This window comes from Copadichromis virginalis, linkage group LG1, assembly GCF_057382275.1.
Source record: "Copadichromis virginalis isolate Kocher_CV1m ecotype Utaka linkage group LG1, C_Virginalis_male_GT1.1, whole genome shotgun sequence".
NCBI lineage: Eukaryota > Metazoa > Chordata > Actinopteri > Cichliformes > Cichlidae > Copadichromis > Copadichromis virginalis.
Genome location: NC_140618.1, coordinates 39670487 through 39687838, shown reverse-complemented (window position 1 = coordinate 39687838; position 17352 = coordinate 39670487). Strand labels below are relative to the sequence as shown.

General features: G+C 43.6%; 2 protein-coding genes across 2 annotated transcripts in view; one reads left to right on the top strand and one right to left on the bottom strand.

Annotated features, from left to right (window-relative positions):
• The window catches only part of shank2b (SH3 and multiple ankyrin repeat domains 2b), a 230239-nt gene that overhangs the window by 165162 nt on the left and 47725 nt on the right, over positions 1 to 17352 (bottom strand). The gene's annotated exons all lie outside the window — the stretch shown is intronic.
• LOC146719248 (uncharacterized) lies at positions 11640 to 16121 on the top strand. Its single transcript, XM_085464475.1, has 3 exons — positions 11640 to 13040; positions 13657 to 13875; positions 16068 to 16121. The coding sequence occupies exons 1-3, from the start codon at positions 11769 to 11771 to the stop codon at positions 16119 to 16121; spliced, it is 1545 nt and encodes a 514-aa protein (XP_085320601.1). The 5' UTR covers positions 11640 to 11768.

Below are 17352 nucleotides of genomic sequence, written 5' to 3'. Positions count from 1 at the left end.
CTCCAAATTCCTCAGATCTCAATTTAATTGAGCATCAGATACCAGAGCACACCTTTAGTGGAGGTCTAGTGGAGTCCATGCCTCCACAAGTCGAGGCCGGTTTGGCAGAAAAAGGGGGACGAACAATATTAGGAAGGGGATCATAATATTATGTCTGATCAGTATACGTACATATTTCAAGTCAATATTCACTTAATACCTGTCCATAAGTCCCGTTTGTGGTTCTCTTGATGCATTTACTGTTAAAAATGGAAAGCTAAAGCTACAACTGAAATTAGACTTTTTTGAAATTTTATCATGTAAGGCACAAGCACTAGCTCCATGAGTTGTCATTTGTGGTGATGAGACATCCTGGCCATAACCCTATCTTATTTTGGGCGGGAAAAAACCAAAAAGGCTGACACCCAGTGTTAAAATATTGTGATTTTTAATTTTCTGACCATGTGAGAATTAGGTAGTTCTGTCAATCCGAAAACTTGACTGAAGCACTAACTCTAAATCTTCAGCATTCCTACTTAAGGTGGCTCAGAGCTCGGAGGGTTAAAAGAAAAAAAACACCGATTGCACCATTACTCATGGAAACGGAAGGTAGAGTTTTGGAGAAGTGACGTGAACCACATATTGTAACATTTTTGTGTATTTATCTTAATTGCTTTAATGTTTAGATAATACAACAAACTGTCAAGCCCACAAATTAATATTGACCTTCATTCTTCAAACTGACAAATATGAAGTGTGATTGAAAGTTCTCAGAATTGATCCATAAAAATCAAACACCTTATCCAACTTACATTTGGCTGATCTTCAAGTCAGTTTCAGGCATCTGCACAGATATCGGTTTCTGTTCACACTGGTCTTCAGTAACTGTTCCTTACAAACTTTCTGACTTGCCCTCTTCAGTGAAAAATAGTCCTTCAGTTTAGTTGCTCTTTAGGTTGTACAATCTCTTTTTCTTCTTCTATTTTTTTTGGTTTTCCCCCTTTGTCTTCTTAGCTGAGAGCATTTGACTCCTGCATTTTTGTTCTAGATACACTTTCAGTGGCTCTGCGTACATAATGACTCATTATTCAAAATAAAAGCTGACAATTCTTGTTGTGCAAATGCCACTTACATACTTTCATTTAGACTGCCATCCTTCAAAAATAAATATTTCATTTGATAATAATTAATGTTCAGGTTCATAGTTGGGGTCCTAACTTACCTACAATACTGGAAAAGCTTTTCATTTCTTATTAACTCTTATCTTGTCAACAAGTAATTAACTGGTGACCCGGTGGATGGCATAACATCATGGTGTCTTGCACTATTTTCTTCTAATGTCTTGCTCTTATTCTTTGTATATTACAGTCACTTCAATCGTTCAAATCAGTGGACTTCATTACACAGAAGTGTGATCTGTATGTGGCCACCAGAGGGCAGTAACGCGATTTCTTGCTGAGCTGGTTAAACAGGTTGTTACACTGTCAGTGACCCAGATCGTGCTGCCTGTTATCGTGCTGTTGCTTACAGTCAGCTCTGCAGGCACAGTGCTTGCTGAGTGTTACAGGTTTACAGTACAGCTGGAGTCAAACTCACGGCAGTAAAAATAGTCAGATTCATTTTCCCGCTGCACATATGCACACACACACACACACACACACACACACACACACACACACGCGCACACGCGCGCGCGCGCACACACACACACACATGCACACACACTTCATGAGAAGCCTAGAAGCATTATATAAGTGTGCCTCCTCTGATTCTGAGAACAAATATTCAGTAAAGAAGAGAAGAGTGAGCATGTGTATTATCAAAGCATTGCTGGCTTAAGTAGTAAACTGTGCTCCTTTTTTGTTCTTTATATATATATGAATCAAAAAAGAGCATTTTTGAGACACACTTAGGAATTTCAAAAGGAAATCTTTTACACCACTTTGACTCCTTTTCACATTTCTGTTATCAACCTGCATTCAGATACAAAAGGGAAAAATGTTTGCTTTTAAATAAGATGTGAGTCACTGAATGTAAATTTAGGCTCATATTTTTGGTAACAAATGTGATGTTTCCTGTTAAGGAGATGGGGGAGGGGGTGCTGAATGCTGGCTGGATTGCCCACTCATTCTGAGGATCTCCCAGAGCGCATGCCACAAACTGTGACAAATCTATCAAAGCCTGTTCTTGAGGAGAAACTGTTGGATGGGAAGAGATGAGGCAAAGAAAAGAGATGAAGACGTCATTTCAACTATGACCTAGAATGAGGTAGCCAAACCTAATGTATTTGTAAGATGTTTGAAGCACTGAGACATGTACTGCCCATCAGCAATGTAATAATAGGATAAAATATGTCCCCCCTAAAACCTCTGTCTTATTGGTTTTTCTTTATCAATAAATGATCAGCTGTTTGGAACAGCGTATGTTCCTTGTTTCCATTTAGGCTTTTAGGTAATTTCAAGGTCAAAAGATCTTTTAGCATCTAGGTTAAAATGTGAGGTTAGAATCACTTATTGACAGCTTTGAAAGTCTAGAGTGACATTAATGTTTCTGACCTGATTCCCACTGTAATATAGTCATACAGTCCCATCACCTGTATTTACACATTTACACCTCTGCTAATTACTATTTAAATTCTGGTTTGCTAATGGAATCAAGTGGCTCTGGGAATAATTTATTTTCATTTATTCAGCTACACTGAGAGTTAAACATACAATACACACTTCTTTCAGCATCTTCAAATAAGACACTTTACTCAGCATTTCGTTTCCAACACAAATTTTCCTCCAGAATCTCAAATTAATAGCTTTTAATTGATACTTTGATACTTAATACCTAAGCCCAGCTTATATAATCAGTGGAAAAAGGGCAGCAATCGCCCAAAGAGTCCAAAGCTCACCAGAACATAGTTGCTTTTGACCAGCAATACTAACCAAGCTATTGCTGCACATGGACCAAAAAGCTACTATAAATGGGCCTGAACAAAACTACAAACAAAGGCAGAAAACAACAAAGACTAAACTAACAAAACATAAGCTGGGAAAAGGCTAAAAAACAAGTACAAAGAAACTAACTAAGAAACGAGCTCTGAAAAAACACCCAAATGACGTGGAGGTAAAGGAGTGTCATTAGGAGGGGTTGATCTGTATGAACACAAACGGTCAACTTATTTCTGGAGGTATGGATGCTCGTGCTCCTCAACATTTCCTGAAAAACATATTAAACAAAAATGATAAATTGCTTCAAGCTCACGTTCATGTGTGAACACTCAAGTCAGGCACTCTGAGCCAATGAGTCATGGCTCTGGGAGACACGAAGACAAACACTTTTTGCACCTCTTGCATGTTGTGCAATAAACTGCACTGGGAATCTTCAGACGTGACCTTGTTTTATGTCATCGGCAGTTATAGGAGCTTGTAGTTCTTTGTTCTCCGCTGATACTGGTCAGAGGTAGTCACAATGACTTCTGTGTGTCCAAGATGTAACAGTGGTACCCAGTCACCATCACACTGTTGCATTTCATTTGCTGGTTTCCACTGAGTAGGATAACAAATTCACTTTTCAAAAGCTATTTTTCAAAAACAAACGCAAAAGATTTTCTTGGATTCTAGAAAATATTTAATGTCTATAACATAGCAACAGCACTGTAACATATAAACAGCTAAATGTGTTATGAATAACGTTGAGATCACACAAACATGATTTCTGAAATGTTGCTAAAGTTGATGTTTTCCCTTTTCCCAACTGCACCTGAGCTTGTGTTTGTTGGCTCAGTGACCTTAGCTCCTTTTTGCTTCCAGCGTGGAAAGTGAAAGTCTCCAAACTAAATGGGCGTTCACAGGTACAGGTCCAGCATTTTACAACACACCAGCTCAACATTTTGATAAGTTTCCAAATATTCACAATTTACCTTCAGACCCCAAAGCAACATCTGCCTTCCATTATCAAGCTGAACTTGAACAACAACCCCATAATGCATTGCGTTGGTGATGGCATGACCCTGAGCTTTACTGGGGATTTATTTATTTATTTTTTGTTTTTACTGTTGATTTATGCTTTAGTGGGAATTCTATTGAAGCAAAATCTATCTACATCGTAACCTGATGGATCTACGCGCCAGTATTCTGAATGTCCTGTTCAGTAATGTCAATTCCTCCTGTGCATTTCTGCCATTTTGCCACAGTTTTTGAATTGATGAGTGACAGAATGGCAATCATCCTCTTCATATAAGGAATGATAATCACGGCATCAATATAAGGACCCACAAATGTCAGTAAAGTCCTGGAAGTAGATCATCATCATCTGTCGCGAAGGATACATCTGGCACAAAGTGGGCCTTTAAAACCCAAACAGGAGATATAGAGGAGGTGTAAACAATTGTTTAGCATTGTTTATACTGTAAATGCTATTTATGTTACAGGCTACATTTCGAGTGGCTCTGTACTGTTTATTTTAGACCCTTGGAGAAACCCAGAGTTAAGGAAGCTACAGATTTGCAATGGGATTAGCAAAAGCTAGTCTAAAATGGAGCTTACAGAATCCAACAGAAGACAGTTTCAAGTTTAACTGTGATCACAAACCAGGTACCAAACAAGCTACATGGAGTCACAATTTATCTCTCATTATCATTCTACCACCCACTATCACCACCACTACTGCCATCACCACCATCACCACCCCCACATCGATTCTTTTCCTGTTCTCCCATGGTTGTCATGGAGACAAATGGTTGTGTATAACACAGAAGTAACCGGGGTGGGGGTGGGAAGGATGTGGAGCCACTTAAAGCCGAGTGGAAATCAAGGCAACGGGTCGACCAGACCAAAAGAAAGAGATGGTGGAAGGACACCAGAAAAGGAAAATCAATCAAAACAATCACTGAAACACAAAAGTCCAAACAGGAAGGAGAAAGGATTCGATCTACACTGCCCTTCAATTTTAAATTTAGTCATTCCCCAGCACTGAGTAATTTGAGGGCCCAAACTTTTCTTTATACGTTTACATTTTGCCTTCATTTTCTTCCCATAGAGTTAGTTTAAATAGACTCAAAGTGAAATGTCAAAAATATGACCTAATAAAGTGAAATTAATTAGTGCAGTGTTTTAATTGATCCAAAATAAATTAAAGGTCTCTAAAAATGACAATATTATTCAGGAACTACTTTAACAAATTTCCTTTTTTCTTTCGACAAGTCAGTCTGTCCTATAGGTTAGCCTATTGACCGCAGACTGATCACTGATATCTGGGCCAAGACGTCCACTTTCATTCATCATTCATTGATTACAGATGGAGTAAAAAAGATCAGATCCACATGGTCTTCAGATGCAATTTGGTGAATGTGACTCCTCGTTTTAGCTGCATGCAATTAAAGCCTGCTAGAATGTGACTGATCAATAGAACGTATAATGCTAAGACAGATGCATTGATGTTTGCATCCAACTCCATCCAGACTAATAGTAACAATATGTTGTTAATGTTAGTCTGCTTGTAGTAAAACATTATTGGACTTCACATGTTTTTACTTTCAACATACTAAAGCCTGGTTTTAAATAGTTTCACCCCTCAGGACGCCTCTCACAGTTTTCCATGGTGGCTTGCTTTTAGAAAACCCATCTAGAAAGCTGTTGGCCATATGTAGGCACGCCTGCCCGGGGTTTGCCCTGTCCACACAGCCCCACAGTTCATCCACACCTATCCATCGTGTGCTAACACAGGCATGTTTGCACATTATTTATAATAATTAAAGACCATACAGGGAAGTATGACTATTGTGGAGAAGATGAAACCCCAGAAGATACTTCAGTGTAGTGTCAGAAATATGAGGCTGAGAGAAGGTGATCTATTCGAACCTGAAGTAGGAAGGATTTTTATTGATTTACAGCAAAAGAATTCAGGAAGTGAAAGATATCAGGCCATCGTCCATTTCAAGATTAATTTGTTGGATAGGAGCTGACTCTTTTTCCTTTCAGGACAAATGGCTACACAGTGCAGCAGGTTACATGTTATCCAAACCTACCTGGCCCTGTGTGAAAAGTACTTGTCTCCTAAACCTAATAAATGATTGGGCCAGCCTTGGCAGCTAAAACCGCAATCAAGCGTTCAAGAGAACTGGCATTGAGTCTTGTTGTGGAGGAATTTTGGCCCACTCTTCTTGCAGAATTGTTTTAATTCAGCCACATTGCAGGGTTTTCAAACACAAACGGCCTGTTGAAGGAAATGCCAAAGCATTTCAATCTGATTTGAGTCTGGACTTTGATGAGGCCGCTCCAAAAGGCTCATTTGTTTTGTCTTTTTGAGCCATTCAGACGTGGACTTGCTGGTGTGTTTACAATCAATGTTCTGCTACATAACACAAGTGATCTTAAGCTTCAGGGCACAAAGTGATGGCCCGACATTCACCTTCAGGATTCAGGAGAGCAGTTTTTCAGGTGACCATTAATTATGGACCCAGAAGCATCAAAGCAGTTTATGATGCTCATAAATGACCTTTACTGAAGCAAGTGAGACCTCCGGATTTTTAGATGTTGGCCTGAGTTCTTTCATCACTCCTGGGAAAGTTCACTATAATATTTGTGGATGATGGCTCTCACTGTTGTTTACTGGATTAGAAAAGCAGCTTCTATTTAAGTGATTTTGTGATTTAACATATGTGACAGTTATGAGGCCTGAAACTGAACTTAGCTTTCCAGAAAGTTTGGTTAATGACAATTAATTCATGATTTAACAAGGGACAATTAGATTTTCATGGACATGTTTGGATTGCTCTCCTCCCTTAATAAATGAAATAATCATTTAAGACCTGCATTTTGCATTTACAAACAAACTATCTTTGATGATCTGATACTAATATGGAGAAAAAGACTAAGAAATCATGAAGGAGGCAAATACGTTAAACACAGCACTATAGTAACCCTGTGTGATTAAGAGCATGGCTAATGAGAGGAGCTGTCTTTCTTTCTTTTCTTTTCTTTTCTTCGAGTGGTGTGGTTATACAATAAGGGGCACATTTGTCCCCACACTGTGGGGCTAGCTCATGAGTCCTCTGTGAGCCTGGGGGAGGCCTGGGTGGGGCCCCAGCAGTGTGGCCCACATCTGGGCCCCTCTCTGCTTAGTGTGAGGAGACCAAACTACAGGCTACCTCACTGAGGCCCACTGTGGGCTGTGTGGGTCTGTCTGCCATTCCCCCACATGGGTTGGGTTCCACAGGGACATGCTTCAGGGGTAAATTTAAATGCACTGGGCATCATCTTAGCTGGTTTTGGGCAAGAAAACAACTTGTTAAGATTTACTCGACCATCATGGCTTTAATTTAAAATACATCGTTTTACAACCTGTGCCATCTGCAACATGCTTCTTTATTATTTTACTGGCTACACCTACAGTAACAACATTATAGCAGAGTGCTGTGGATGTGTGCAAAATGTTGCTAAAGGGGTCAAATATAAGATTTAGGGGTGTTTAGAAAGTATGACTACAGATGATAAAACCATGTAGTTCAGCAGGATTAGATAAGCTTCACATAAAACAGGGACAATAGCTAGACTGGCTTTAGTCAGTGTTGCTGTTAGTTCAGCTAACTAACACATTAAATCCATATTCAAACATAAGGTACACATGAAACACAGCTCATGGTGGTTAAAAGGATAGAATGGTTTACTTAGCCTGAGAGCTGCAGGTGATTTCAAGTTTTGATAGATTTACTTTCAATCATCCAGCAGATAAACAGCAACATTAATTTATAGTTACATTTCTGTCTAATCTTCACTCTCGTTAGCACTGTTTTTGATCTACTCTAAGGGTAATATCAGGCTCGTTAGCTGCTTCCACTCTACTCACCCACCCTCAAACTGAGTGTTTTTGGTGTGCTGCGCAGTATACACTGAGTTTATTGAGCTTTTCCACTGAGAACTAATACAAATTACATCAGTTATGATTTTGCTATTAATTCCCACAGAGGAACATACAGCGCTTGGAATGTTATCATCTAATTGCAAGTTTTAGTTAATACTGTTGTGAAAACAGATAACTGTTGATATCAGCGACCATCATGTCATGATTATCCATCAAACCGGGCAAATTGCACCCAAAGGAAAGCAGGAAGGTGTTTATGACTCTTGCTAAATGAAAGCATGAATCTTCCCAATGTATTCATTCATCTGGCCGTAAACCAAATTCCAGTAATGCCAGTTTAAAAAGGCAGCACGAACACAAACTTTCAGGAATAAGACGACAACTCTGTTTCACCAAATCATTCAGGACATGTCAACAAATGTGAAAAAGGTTTTGTCACAGTGGCCTCCATCAGAGCATGTGCAATCCCATTATATTCTTAGAGTAAATGGTAGCTATAATTTACAGCAGAGGTCACAAAACCATGTGTGCTTTACAGTCTGTGCTAAGGGTGCATAAGAGAATGTGTGGGGGCATGGTGAACAGGAAATAGGTGAGGAGGAAGGGCATACAAAATAGACTGAAAATAATAAGGAGTGAAGAGGGGAATTAGATTAAAAGACTGGCCTAGAAAGAACGTGCAAAAGAAAGATAACGAATGTGAAGAAAATGAAAAGATAAAAGAAATGAGGTTTTACAGAGCGCGTGAAAAGGTTACAGCTGGGCACAGGTCAGATTGAAGAGACAGAAATATGGTACACACACACACACACACACACACACACACACACACACACACACACACACACACACACACACAGAACTGACAAATGATATTATCAAATGGCACGACCACAGAACACCCACACAGTGTTCAAATTAAGAGCACATGCAGCAGCAGCGGAGGCACAACGTAAGCACGCCTCATTCAACTATAGCAATCAGTAGTTATTAACACTTGCACTTTCCAGTTGTTAATTTGGCACCTAATGATGATGTTTTCAAGCACATCCCTTTGCTGAATTGACAAACAGGCCTCTCTAGTGAGATGCACGTATAGGTTTGACATCGGCTTGATTCTTCACAACAGGACTTTGCTGTCTACAGTGTTGGGGGGTAACAGAATACATGTGTTACGTATTTAAAATACAAAACATGAGTAACTGTATTCTGTTACAGTTACCGTTTAAAAAGGTGGTATTCAGAATACAGTTACTTTGTTGAAATACATGGATTACACGGCGGTCTTTTCCTGTTTCATATGTTAGGCTATGCTCGCTCTGTTTTTGGTGATTCCAGGCTGGTGGAAACCCAAACAAAACACGCAATAAGAGGATCTAATGCCTGTGTCTCAATCTCACGGCCCAAGTCACCTCTACTTGCAGCAGCATAATCAGGTGAAAATTTATTATTCAAAAAATGATTTAATATGAAGGCAATAGGCAGTGTAGTCCGTGCTGCAGGGAGAATGGACGGCCATACCCGTTATGTGTCTGTGAGCGAGGAGGGAGAGTGGAAAAGTACGAGCTGTCACCGAGCAGAAACGGGAGCTGGAAGCATGTAAATATAATAATAACCACTGCAGCCTGACGAGCCCAGCTGTAAGTAAGCTGTTAAGACTCGACTGTACACTGTGTTCGTGTTTTCCTCCGAAACAAAAAGTTCCGTTGCAGCAGCCTTTCAACGCCTCTCTCTGTCTCTCGCTAGCAAAGTAAAGCTAGTTTTCAGCTACGAGCCCGACACGAACCCGACGTATCAGCCAGAGGTCCCTTTACTACGGTTCGGAGCCGCGGACCTGTTTTATATACGCGAGGAATAGTTTTCTATATGAGATCGCTGCAAAAAGTGCAGCCTTACCTAAAGTCCACCTACTGTTACTCATTTATATTAAGATTTAAACATCTAGTTGGTGTTGGTGTGGCGAGTAACCTTCAGTAATAAATCACACAGCAATAGGACATTCATGTTGTAAAAGGCATGATAATATATTAAGTAATTCAAAGTATTCAGAATACGTTACTCTCATTGAGTAACGTAATGGAATACGTTACAAAATACATTTTGGGGCATGTAATCTGTAATCTGTAGTGGAATACATTTTAAAAGTAACCTTCCCAACACTGTCTGTCTACATCCATATTTTACACAGTCTGTGATAATGACTTTCCTGTATTGAAGGCCAAAGTTAGTTTCATAAAAGAGGCAGGAAAGGATGAACTCTGACTCTGAGCCAAACACACACCTGCTAATTAGTGCTAAGTAACAGACTAATTAGATACCAGAATTTTGCTGGACTCTGGGCTGTCTGTACCTCTTATTACAGCATCCAAATAGTTTATCCAAGAACTACGCATAAATGCCAGGTTGTAAATATGGCCTTTAATGCTATAAAGGTGGACATTTTCCTATGGATGTCTACGGTGACTAGCAACCTATTCAGGGAGCACCACACCTCTCACTATATAGCATGTGGGATCTGCTCCAGCCCCCCGCGACCCTGAACTGGATGAGTAGAAAATGGATGGATGAGTATCGATGTACTTTTGGCTCGTGACCCTTAGAGGAACTGCAATGTGGATGCTTCTGGGACAGCGACACCGACACTCCAGAAGCAGCCAGTGGGTCTAAACAGATGCTCTACCTCCTGAGCTACAGCCAGGACGTAATCAGGACGTTACAGCTGCAGATTTATGCCCATTTAAACACATGAGACTTTAGGTGCCCAAGTACGTTTTAGAACTCTTATCATATAGTTTTGTGCTTGTAATAAGTTTGACCTGCTTTTTGTTTCCCGAGGTCATGTGCTATAGTTAATGCGATGTTGCTTTATGCCTCTGATGTACTAATATTTCTCCTTCAGTTTCCCAGATGTCTGCTGGCCAGAAAACAAGCATAAACTTGTTTGATTTAGCTCTTGGCTTCATGTGTAGGTGGAGAGTGCAATAATGATAAAGATAGTAAGAGCAAGAGAGTGAATTTTTTCCACTTGACAACAAGTGAGAGTCCAACATGTCTAGTGGCTGCTTGTTGTTTTACTGTTAAGCCTGCTGTCAGAAGAGAAACTGCTTTTACAACAGATTTCTGCCTGTATGTTTTCCTGATATCTGCTGGAAAGCTACAGAAAAAATTCTAGCTCTGGAGCTCTGAAGGAATTACACCAAAACCTGACAGCTGAGGAAGCATGATATCATGCTGCTATTAAACAAAGTCGCCAAATACAATCACATGAGACTTAGTGTATTAGCTACACAAGAGGTTTGTCTGATGTATTGGCTAATGCTGAGAACAGCTCATGTCACTGTTCTGCAAACCCCAAATATTTAGTTTTAGGTTTTTTCCCCCGCATATATATTTCTCAGGATCAACTTCGGTGTTGTCATGGTCCTGGGTCGTTGACCCAGCGTTTTGTGATTATTTCCCTCTGTTCTAGTTATTCTGTGTCCTCCCCCCTTGTGTCCGGTTCGGGTTCTAGATTTCCTGTTTTGTTCTGAAAGTCTGTGTCTGTTGTCATTGTGTTCAGCTTGTGTCCTCCAGTCATCATGTGTATTCAGATCAGCTGTTCTTCCCTCCTGTGTGCGATTACCCGATTACCTTGTGTGTGTGTGTATATATAGTGGGTGTCGGTCTGTGTTCGTTGTCGGCTCGTCTGTGTTTCTTGGTATCCTGGTCCTTGGTCTGCGTCTCTCTGCTCCGCTCTCCGTTTTGTAAGATTTCAGGTTTGCTCTTTAGTTTCTCCCAGTTTAGGTTTGTCATTACTCACGCTTCATTGCCTGTTTTTGCCACTGCCACCGTGTAAATAAACTTCACTCGTATCATCAGTTTGCTGCATTTTGGGTCCTCCTTTTCCTCCACTCCACACGGCTCGCTCCGCCAGCCGTGACAGTACGAGCCGACCAAACATGGACCCAGCGGCATCCGCACCTCCCGAGGAGCTTCGGGAGGAACTAATTGACTCTGTTTCCAGGTTGGTTAACCTATGGCTCGAGCATGAGGGGGAAGAGTGTCTCCGCGCTGTAGAAGCCAGGCTACAGCAGCTCATCTCTGCTCACTCCTGGCTGCTGGACTCTCTTCACCCGCTCGCACAGGACTTCATACTCAACGAACTGCACCTTCACCCACCAGCCGCTACCGCTTCCCAACTCAGCCCGGCGGCGAAGATTTTGCCCGGCCCGCCGGAGGTTTTGCCCGGCCCGCCGGAGGTTTTGCCCGGCCCGCCGGAGGTTTTGCCCGGCCCGCCGGAGGTTTTGCCCGGGAGGAAGCGACGATCGCGCCGTCGGCGCATCACCCCACAGCCGAAGACTAGGACTTTGGAACTGCCAGCTGTGGTGAGTGAAGAGGACCCTTTTTCTGTTTTGGACTGTGTGTCTGTTTATTCCGGGGCTGTGTTTTTTGAGTCGGCTGCCCTGCCGGTAGCTCAGTTAGCTGCCCAGCAGCCACTAGCTCAGTTAGCCACTCAACCGTCACCCCCATTACAGTCACAGCCAGACCTATTAGACACTTGGTTACAATCCATAGCTCAGTCAATAGCTCAGTTGACAAGAGACTCATCCGCCTTATTATCACCTATTCAGCCATCGTTGTCACCAACTCCTCCTGCACAACAAGTTAAGTCCATCCAACCCGGAAAGAACTATTTTTCACCTGTTCATGTCAAGCAGAGAGACACACCACATAATATTGTAATCAGTCCTCAAAAGCTGGCCAGCCCAGAGACTGTGACACACTCCAGGGCCTCCCCAGAGGCTGGGTCCCAGCCCCCGGCCGACTCTGGACCCCTGGAGATTAAGAAGCCAGCTGAGGACTGTATCCGGCTGTCGCTGCCCGAGCTGGGTCAATGCTCTGTGCAGCTGCAGTCTGCCTTGTGTTTGCCAGAGGCCCGTGTGCCTGCTGGTTCTGAACTGTGCCTGCCAGAGGCCCGTGCGCCTGCTGGTTCTGAACTGTGCCTGCCAGAGGCCCGTGCGCCTGCTGGTTCTGAACTGTGTGTTCCAGGGGCCCCGGTGCCCACTGGTCCAGAGACTGTTTTCGCTGGGGGGCCCGAGGAGCCCGTCCAGCCTCCTGCTTCGCCTGCTGGGGGGCCCGAGGAGCCCGTCCAGCCTCCTGCCTCGTCAGCTGGGGGGCCCGAGGAGCCCGCCCAGCTTCCTGTCTCGCCAGCTGGATGGCCCGAGGAGCCCGTCCAGCCTCAAGACTCGTCAGCTGGGGGGCCCGAGGAGCCCGTCCAGCCTCAAGACTCGTCAGCTGGAGGTTCAGGAGAACCTAGCCAGCCTCCTGCCTCGTCAGCTGGAGGGCCCGAGGAGCCCGTCCAGCTGCCAACTGCAGCCTCATCATCCTCGCCAGCTGCAGCTTCATCCACGCCACGGGCAGCAGCAGCTTCTTCCACGCCTGCAGCGCTACAGTCTCCGGCTTCCACGCCGTCGCCTGCTGCAGCCTCATCATCCTCGCCAGCTGCAGCCTCCGAGCCTTCATCCTCGCCCGGTGCAGCATCGTCATCTGCCTCGCCTGGCCCGGCTGCAGCATCGTCATCTGCCTCGCCTGGCCCGGCTGCAGCATCGTCATCTGCCTCGCCTGGTCCGGCCTCTGCTTCAGCCTCGTCATCTGCCTCGCCTGGTCCGGCCTCTGCTTCAGCCTCGTCATCTGCCTCGCCTGGTCCGGCCTCTGCTTCAGCCTCGTCATCTGCCTCGCCTGGTCCGGCCTCTGCTTCAGCCTCGCCTGGTCCGGCCTCTGCTTCAGCCGCGCCTGGTCCGGCCTCCGCTTCAGCTTCAGCCGCGCCTGGTCCGGCCTCCGCTTCAGCTTCAGCCGCGCCTGGACCAGCCGCTGCTTCGGTCTCGTCTGGTGCTGCGACGGCCACGCCACCTTCGGGTCCCGAACTGCCGCCTCGACATCGGCGGTCATCTACCAGGCCGCTGGTGGAGCGTCATCGTCAATATGGACGACCTCCTAGACGCCGCCGCTGCCTTCCGCGCGGTCGGCCTCCAGACTTGTGTCATCGTCGCCATTGCTGTCCGCACGGTCGGCCGCCTGAACGGTTTCCTCGTCGCCGCCGTTGCTGTCCGCACGGTCGGCCGCCTGAACGGTTTCCCCGTCGCCGCCGCTGCCGTGTGCACGGTCGGCCCCCTGAACTGCCTCCACTCCGCCACCGCTGCCTTCCGCTCGGTCGGCTTATGGATCTACGTCGCCGACGTGGCCGGCCTCAGAAGATGAACTGTCCTGGACTTCTGAGTTGTCAGCCTCCGGGCCGGCCTCCTGAACTGTGTTTTGTTCTCGTGCTCCAGCATGTGTGTTTTTGTTTTGGACAATTCTCTCGGTTCGCTGGAGCTTGTGTTGGTCCCTCCGTCCTGGGCCCCCGCCGCCCGCCCTGGGTTGGTCGTCTGTTTTTGTTTTGGGCTGGGTGGGTGTCGGTCTGTGTTCGTTGTCGGCTCGTCTGTGTTTCTTGGTATCCTGGTCCTTGGTCTGCGTCTCTCTGCTCCGCTCTCCGTTTTGTAAGATTTCAGGTTTGCTCTTTAGTTTCTCCCAGTTTAGGTTTGTCATTACTCATGCTTCATTGCCTGTTTTTGCCACTGCCACCGTGTAAATAAACTTCACTCGTATCATCAGTTTGCTGCATTTTGGGTCCTCCTTTTCCTCCACTCCACACGGCTCACTCCGCCAGCCGTGACAGGTGTTTGGCATAGATTTTCCAAACATTCCAGCTGTAACCCGAGTTAGGCAATATTTGATTGGATGATGCTGATAGAAAATACTGTCCAAGGCTAAGCATTGGTGTAGTCAGTCTCCAACAGCAACCAGTGACCTCGAGAAAAACTAAGGCATGTGTCAAAAACTGCAGTGCCTCGGCCACGTGAGGCTTGCTTCACCTCTGAGTCACCCCTACAGAGCTCCATGTTAAAATGTCCAACACACAGCAGAGACAAACAGCCTACTACACAATTAATCACAACTGTAAGTGAGGTAATTTTTTTATAATCACAGGTTTGAATTGAATTAAGGATTAAACTTATATAATAACTACTAAGATGTGGCCGCTTGCTTTTCCAGTTTTTTGCACTCAGCTCTGTAAAGAAAAACACAGATTTTCCCCTAGTAAGTAGCTGGCTGGTCAGTTTTAATGTAAGCTGATAGATCCATTGGTTTATCTTCTCAAAAGACAAAAGGAAAGGAAAAAAAATCTCCAAACAGTCAAACTGCACTGTGATTATGTGATAAATTTAACAAAAAGGATAAGTAAATCCTTTTTGAAAATAAACCCTATACCTACTAAATTGTGTGTTTACTTTCCACCGTTGTGAGGAAAACGTATTTGTTGGTTGAGCAGCAGAGATAGGTGTGTGGTTTGCGCCAATGCCAAAAAGTTTATTCTGCTACGGACTCTTGTTTGGAGCTTCTGGTGCCCAGGTGCACACACTCAGGTGCCTGATTAGAACCTGTGAGCACAGACCCTGCTAGAGCGGTCAGTTGGTGTCTGCTCCAAGCACGCCACGCTTGACTGATCTGGATAGGGCCCGTGCCACAGAGCAACTTCATGTTGCAGCATTATTATTTGGAGAGAGATCCAGTACCATCTCCAAAGTGTTCAAAGAAAGAAAAAATCAACTAAATGCCATTTCCTTAGTTTTTGTGCTTGATTCTTATATTGTCTGCCTCCAGTATATTACCATACTGACTACTGTTGATGTTCTCTTAGTGATTAGATGCAGCCGGAGCATTAACAGCCCTGTGTGAAAAACAGACTCTATTTAAGTGGAAATACTCTATGGGTTGCTATTTTGAAGGTTCTTTAAAAAGGAAAAGCACAAGAGGTAATCTGATCGAGATAGTGAGTGCGGGCTAAATACATATTCTTAGCAAACAAATAAAAAAAGCCTGCCTTGTCATAACAGAGTTACATAAGTCAGAGAGTTTTCACATCTAGTAATGCTTCAAACTCCGTATTACTCCATGTTTGTCTTGTGCCTGAAATTCTAAGGATTTATGGTCTTATGTTGGTGACTATTTGCATAACTCTTTGGCTATGCAGACAGAAGGATTGTGGGAACCAAAGCACAACCCGAGCAGGATTCACTACAAAGAGGAAGAAACACAAAACCACCCATTAAAGGAAAAAAACAAAACAAAAAAAGTCAGACCATGGCTGCAGTGAGCCATTTTATTGTTTGAAGCGCTAAAAAACAAAGTTTATTTTATGACTTCTTTCTTCTCTGCAGCAAAAAGCTAAGCAAAGAAGCAACGACAGCACAAATATGGACAAAACAGTCTAGACCACATGTTTGTGACACTGCTCGTTCTTGACAGACACACAGCTTCACTCGGTGTTTTTGCTGGCATAAAAAAATCAAAATCATCACGTTCAGTGGAACCCTAGGCCATCTTCAAAGTTAGGATACTTGGTCCACGAAAACATATTTATTCAAGTCATGCAGCCAATTTATTGCCTGCCTGCACCGTACCAAATCTCCTCACAGGGTGAGGGTTTTCTACATGTTTGTTTCAACATGAACAACACAAACAAGCAGACACAAACAAAAAAGCATCACAAAGATAGAGAAAAAACTGCATATTAACAGCAACTCAGCTAAATCCAAAGTCTAGGCCACAAACTAAGCTTCTTAGCTGAAAGCTCAAACTCTGACTAAAAACTTCGTTCGGCTCAGCCTCATTGCCTCTGAAGTGCTCACGCTAATAAAGCGCTCCACTGGAGTGGCTTTGGAGGACAGCTGAGGACCCTGTGGGACTGCCTTTCATAAACGCCTGCCTGAATATGGCTATTTTATAACTCGGGCGTAGGTTATGAGTCAAACATACCAGTTAGACAACTCTTACTGCTTCTTGGGATTTTTTATGGATTTGCTTGCTAAGGCATATACACTTCAAACACTGCAAGCAGAAACATACAAATACACATGCGCTTGAATACCAGCTCAAGCCGCTGTGCACATACACTCCATGTTATGGAGGATAATCATTTCATCTGTCTTGAGAAAATTAAGGGGTTAAATGTTTTACCTTTGTGACTGATTGAACGAACTGAGGGATAAGTTGGAGGAACACAGACAGAGCTTGTTAAAGTTAGATGATTTTCATATTACATTTAAAGATCTCCAGTTAACCTAGTAACATGCGCCAGGTTGCCAGAGATCTGTTTAGGGTTAGGGTTGTCTGTAATATTCACATATACGAATAAAAAGAAAAGAAAATAGCAATCTAATAAGAGAAGAGGGCCAAAATGTACGAAGAGTAACATTTTAAAATTTCTGATTTCCTTTAAGGTGCAGCTAAAATGCAGTTTAATTGTAAAGCCTACCCAGGAGTTTGCTGGTGACCTGGTGGAAGTTACAAGTTTAAAGAAAAGAAACTAAATGAATAAACACGGTAAACTTTACACTGCATGCTGAGGTTTGGTTGTGCTCTGTCCTAACAATGTTTAATCACAAATCATCGAATATTGTCAAGAGAGCTATTTACATCCCTGGTTGCAGCTGACCTTGACCA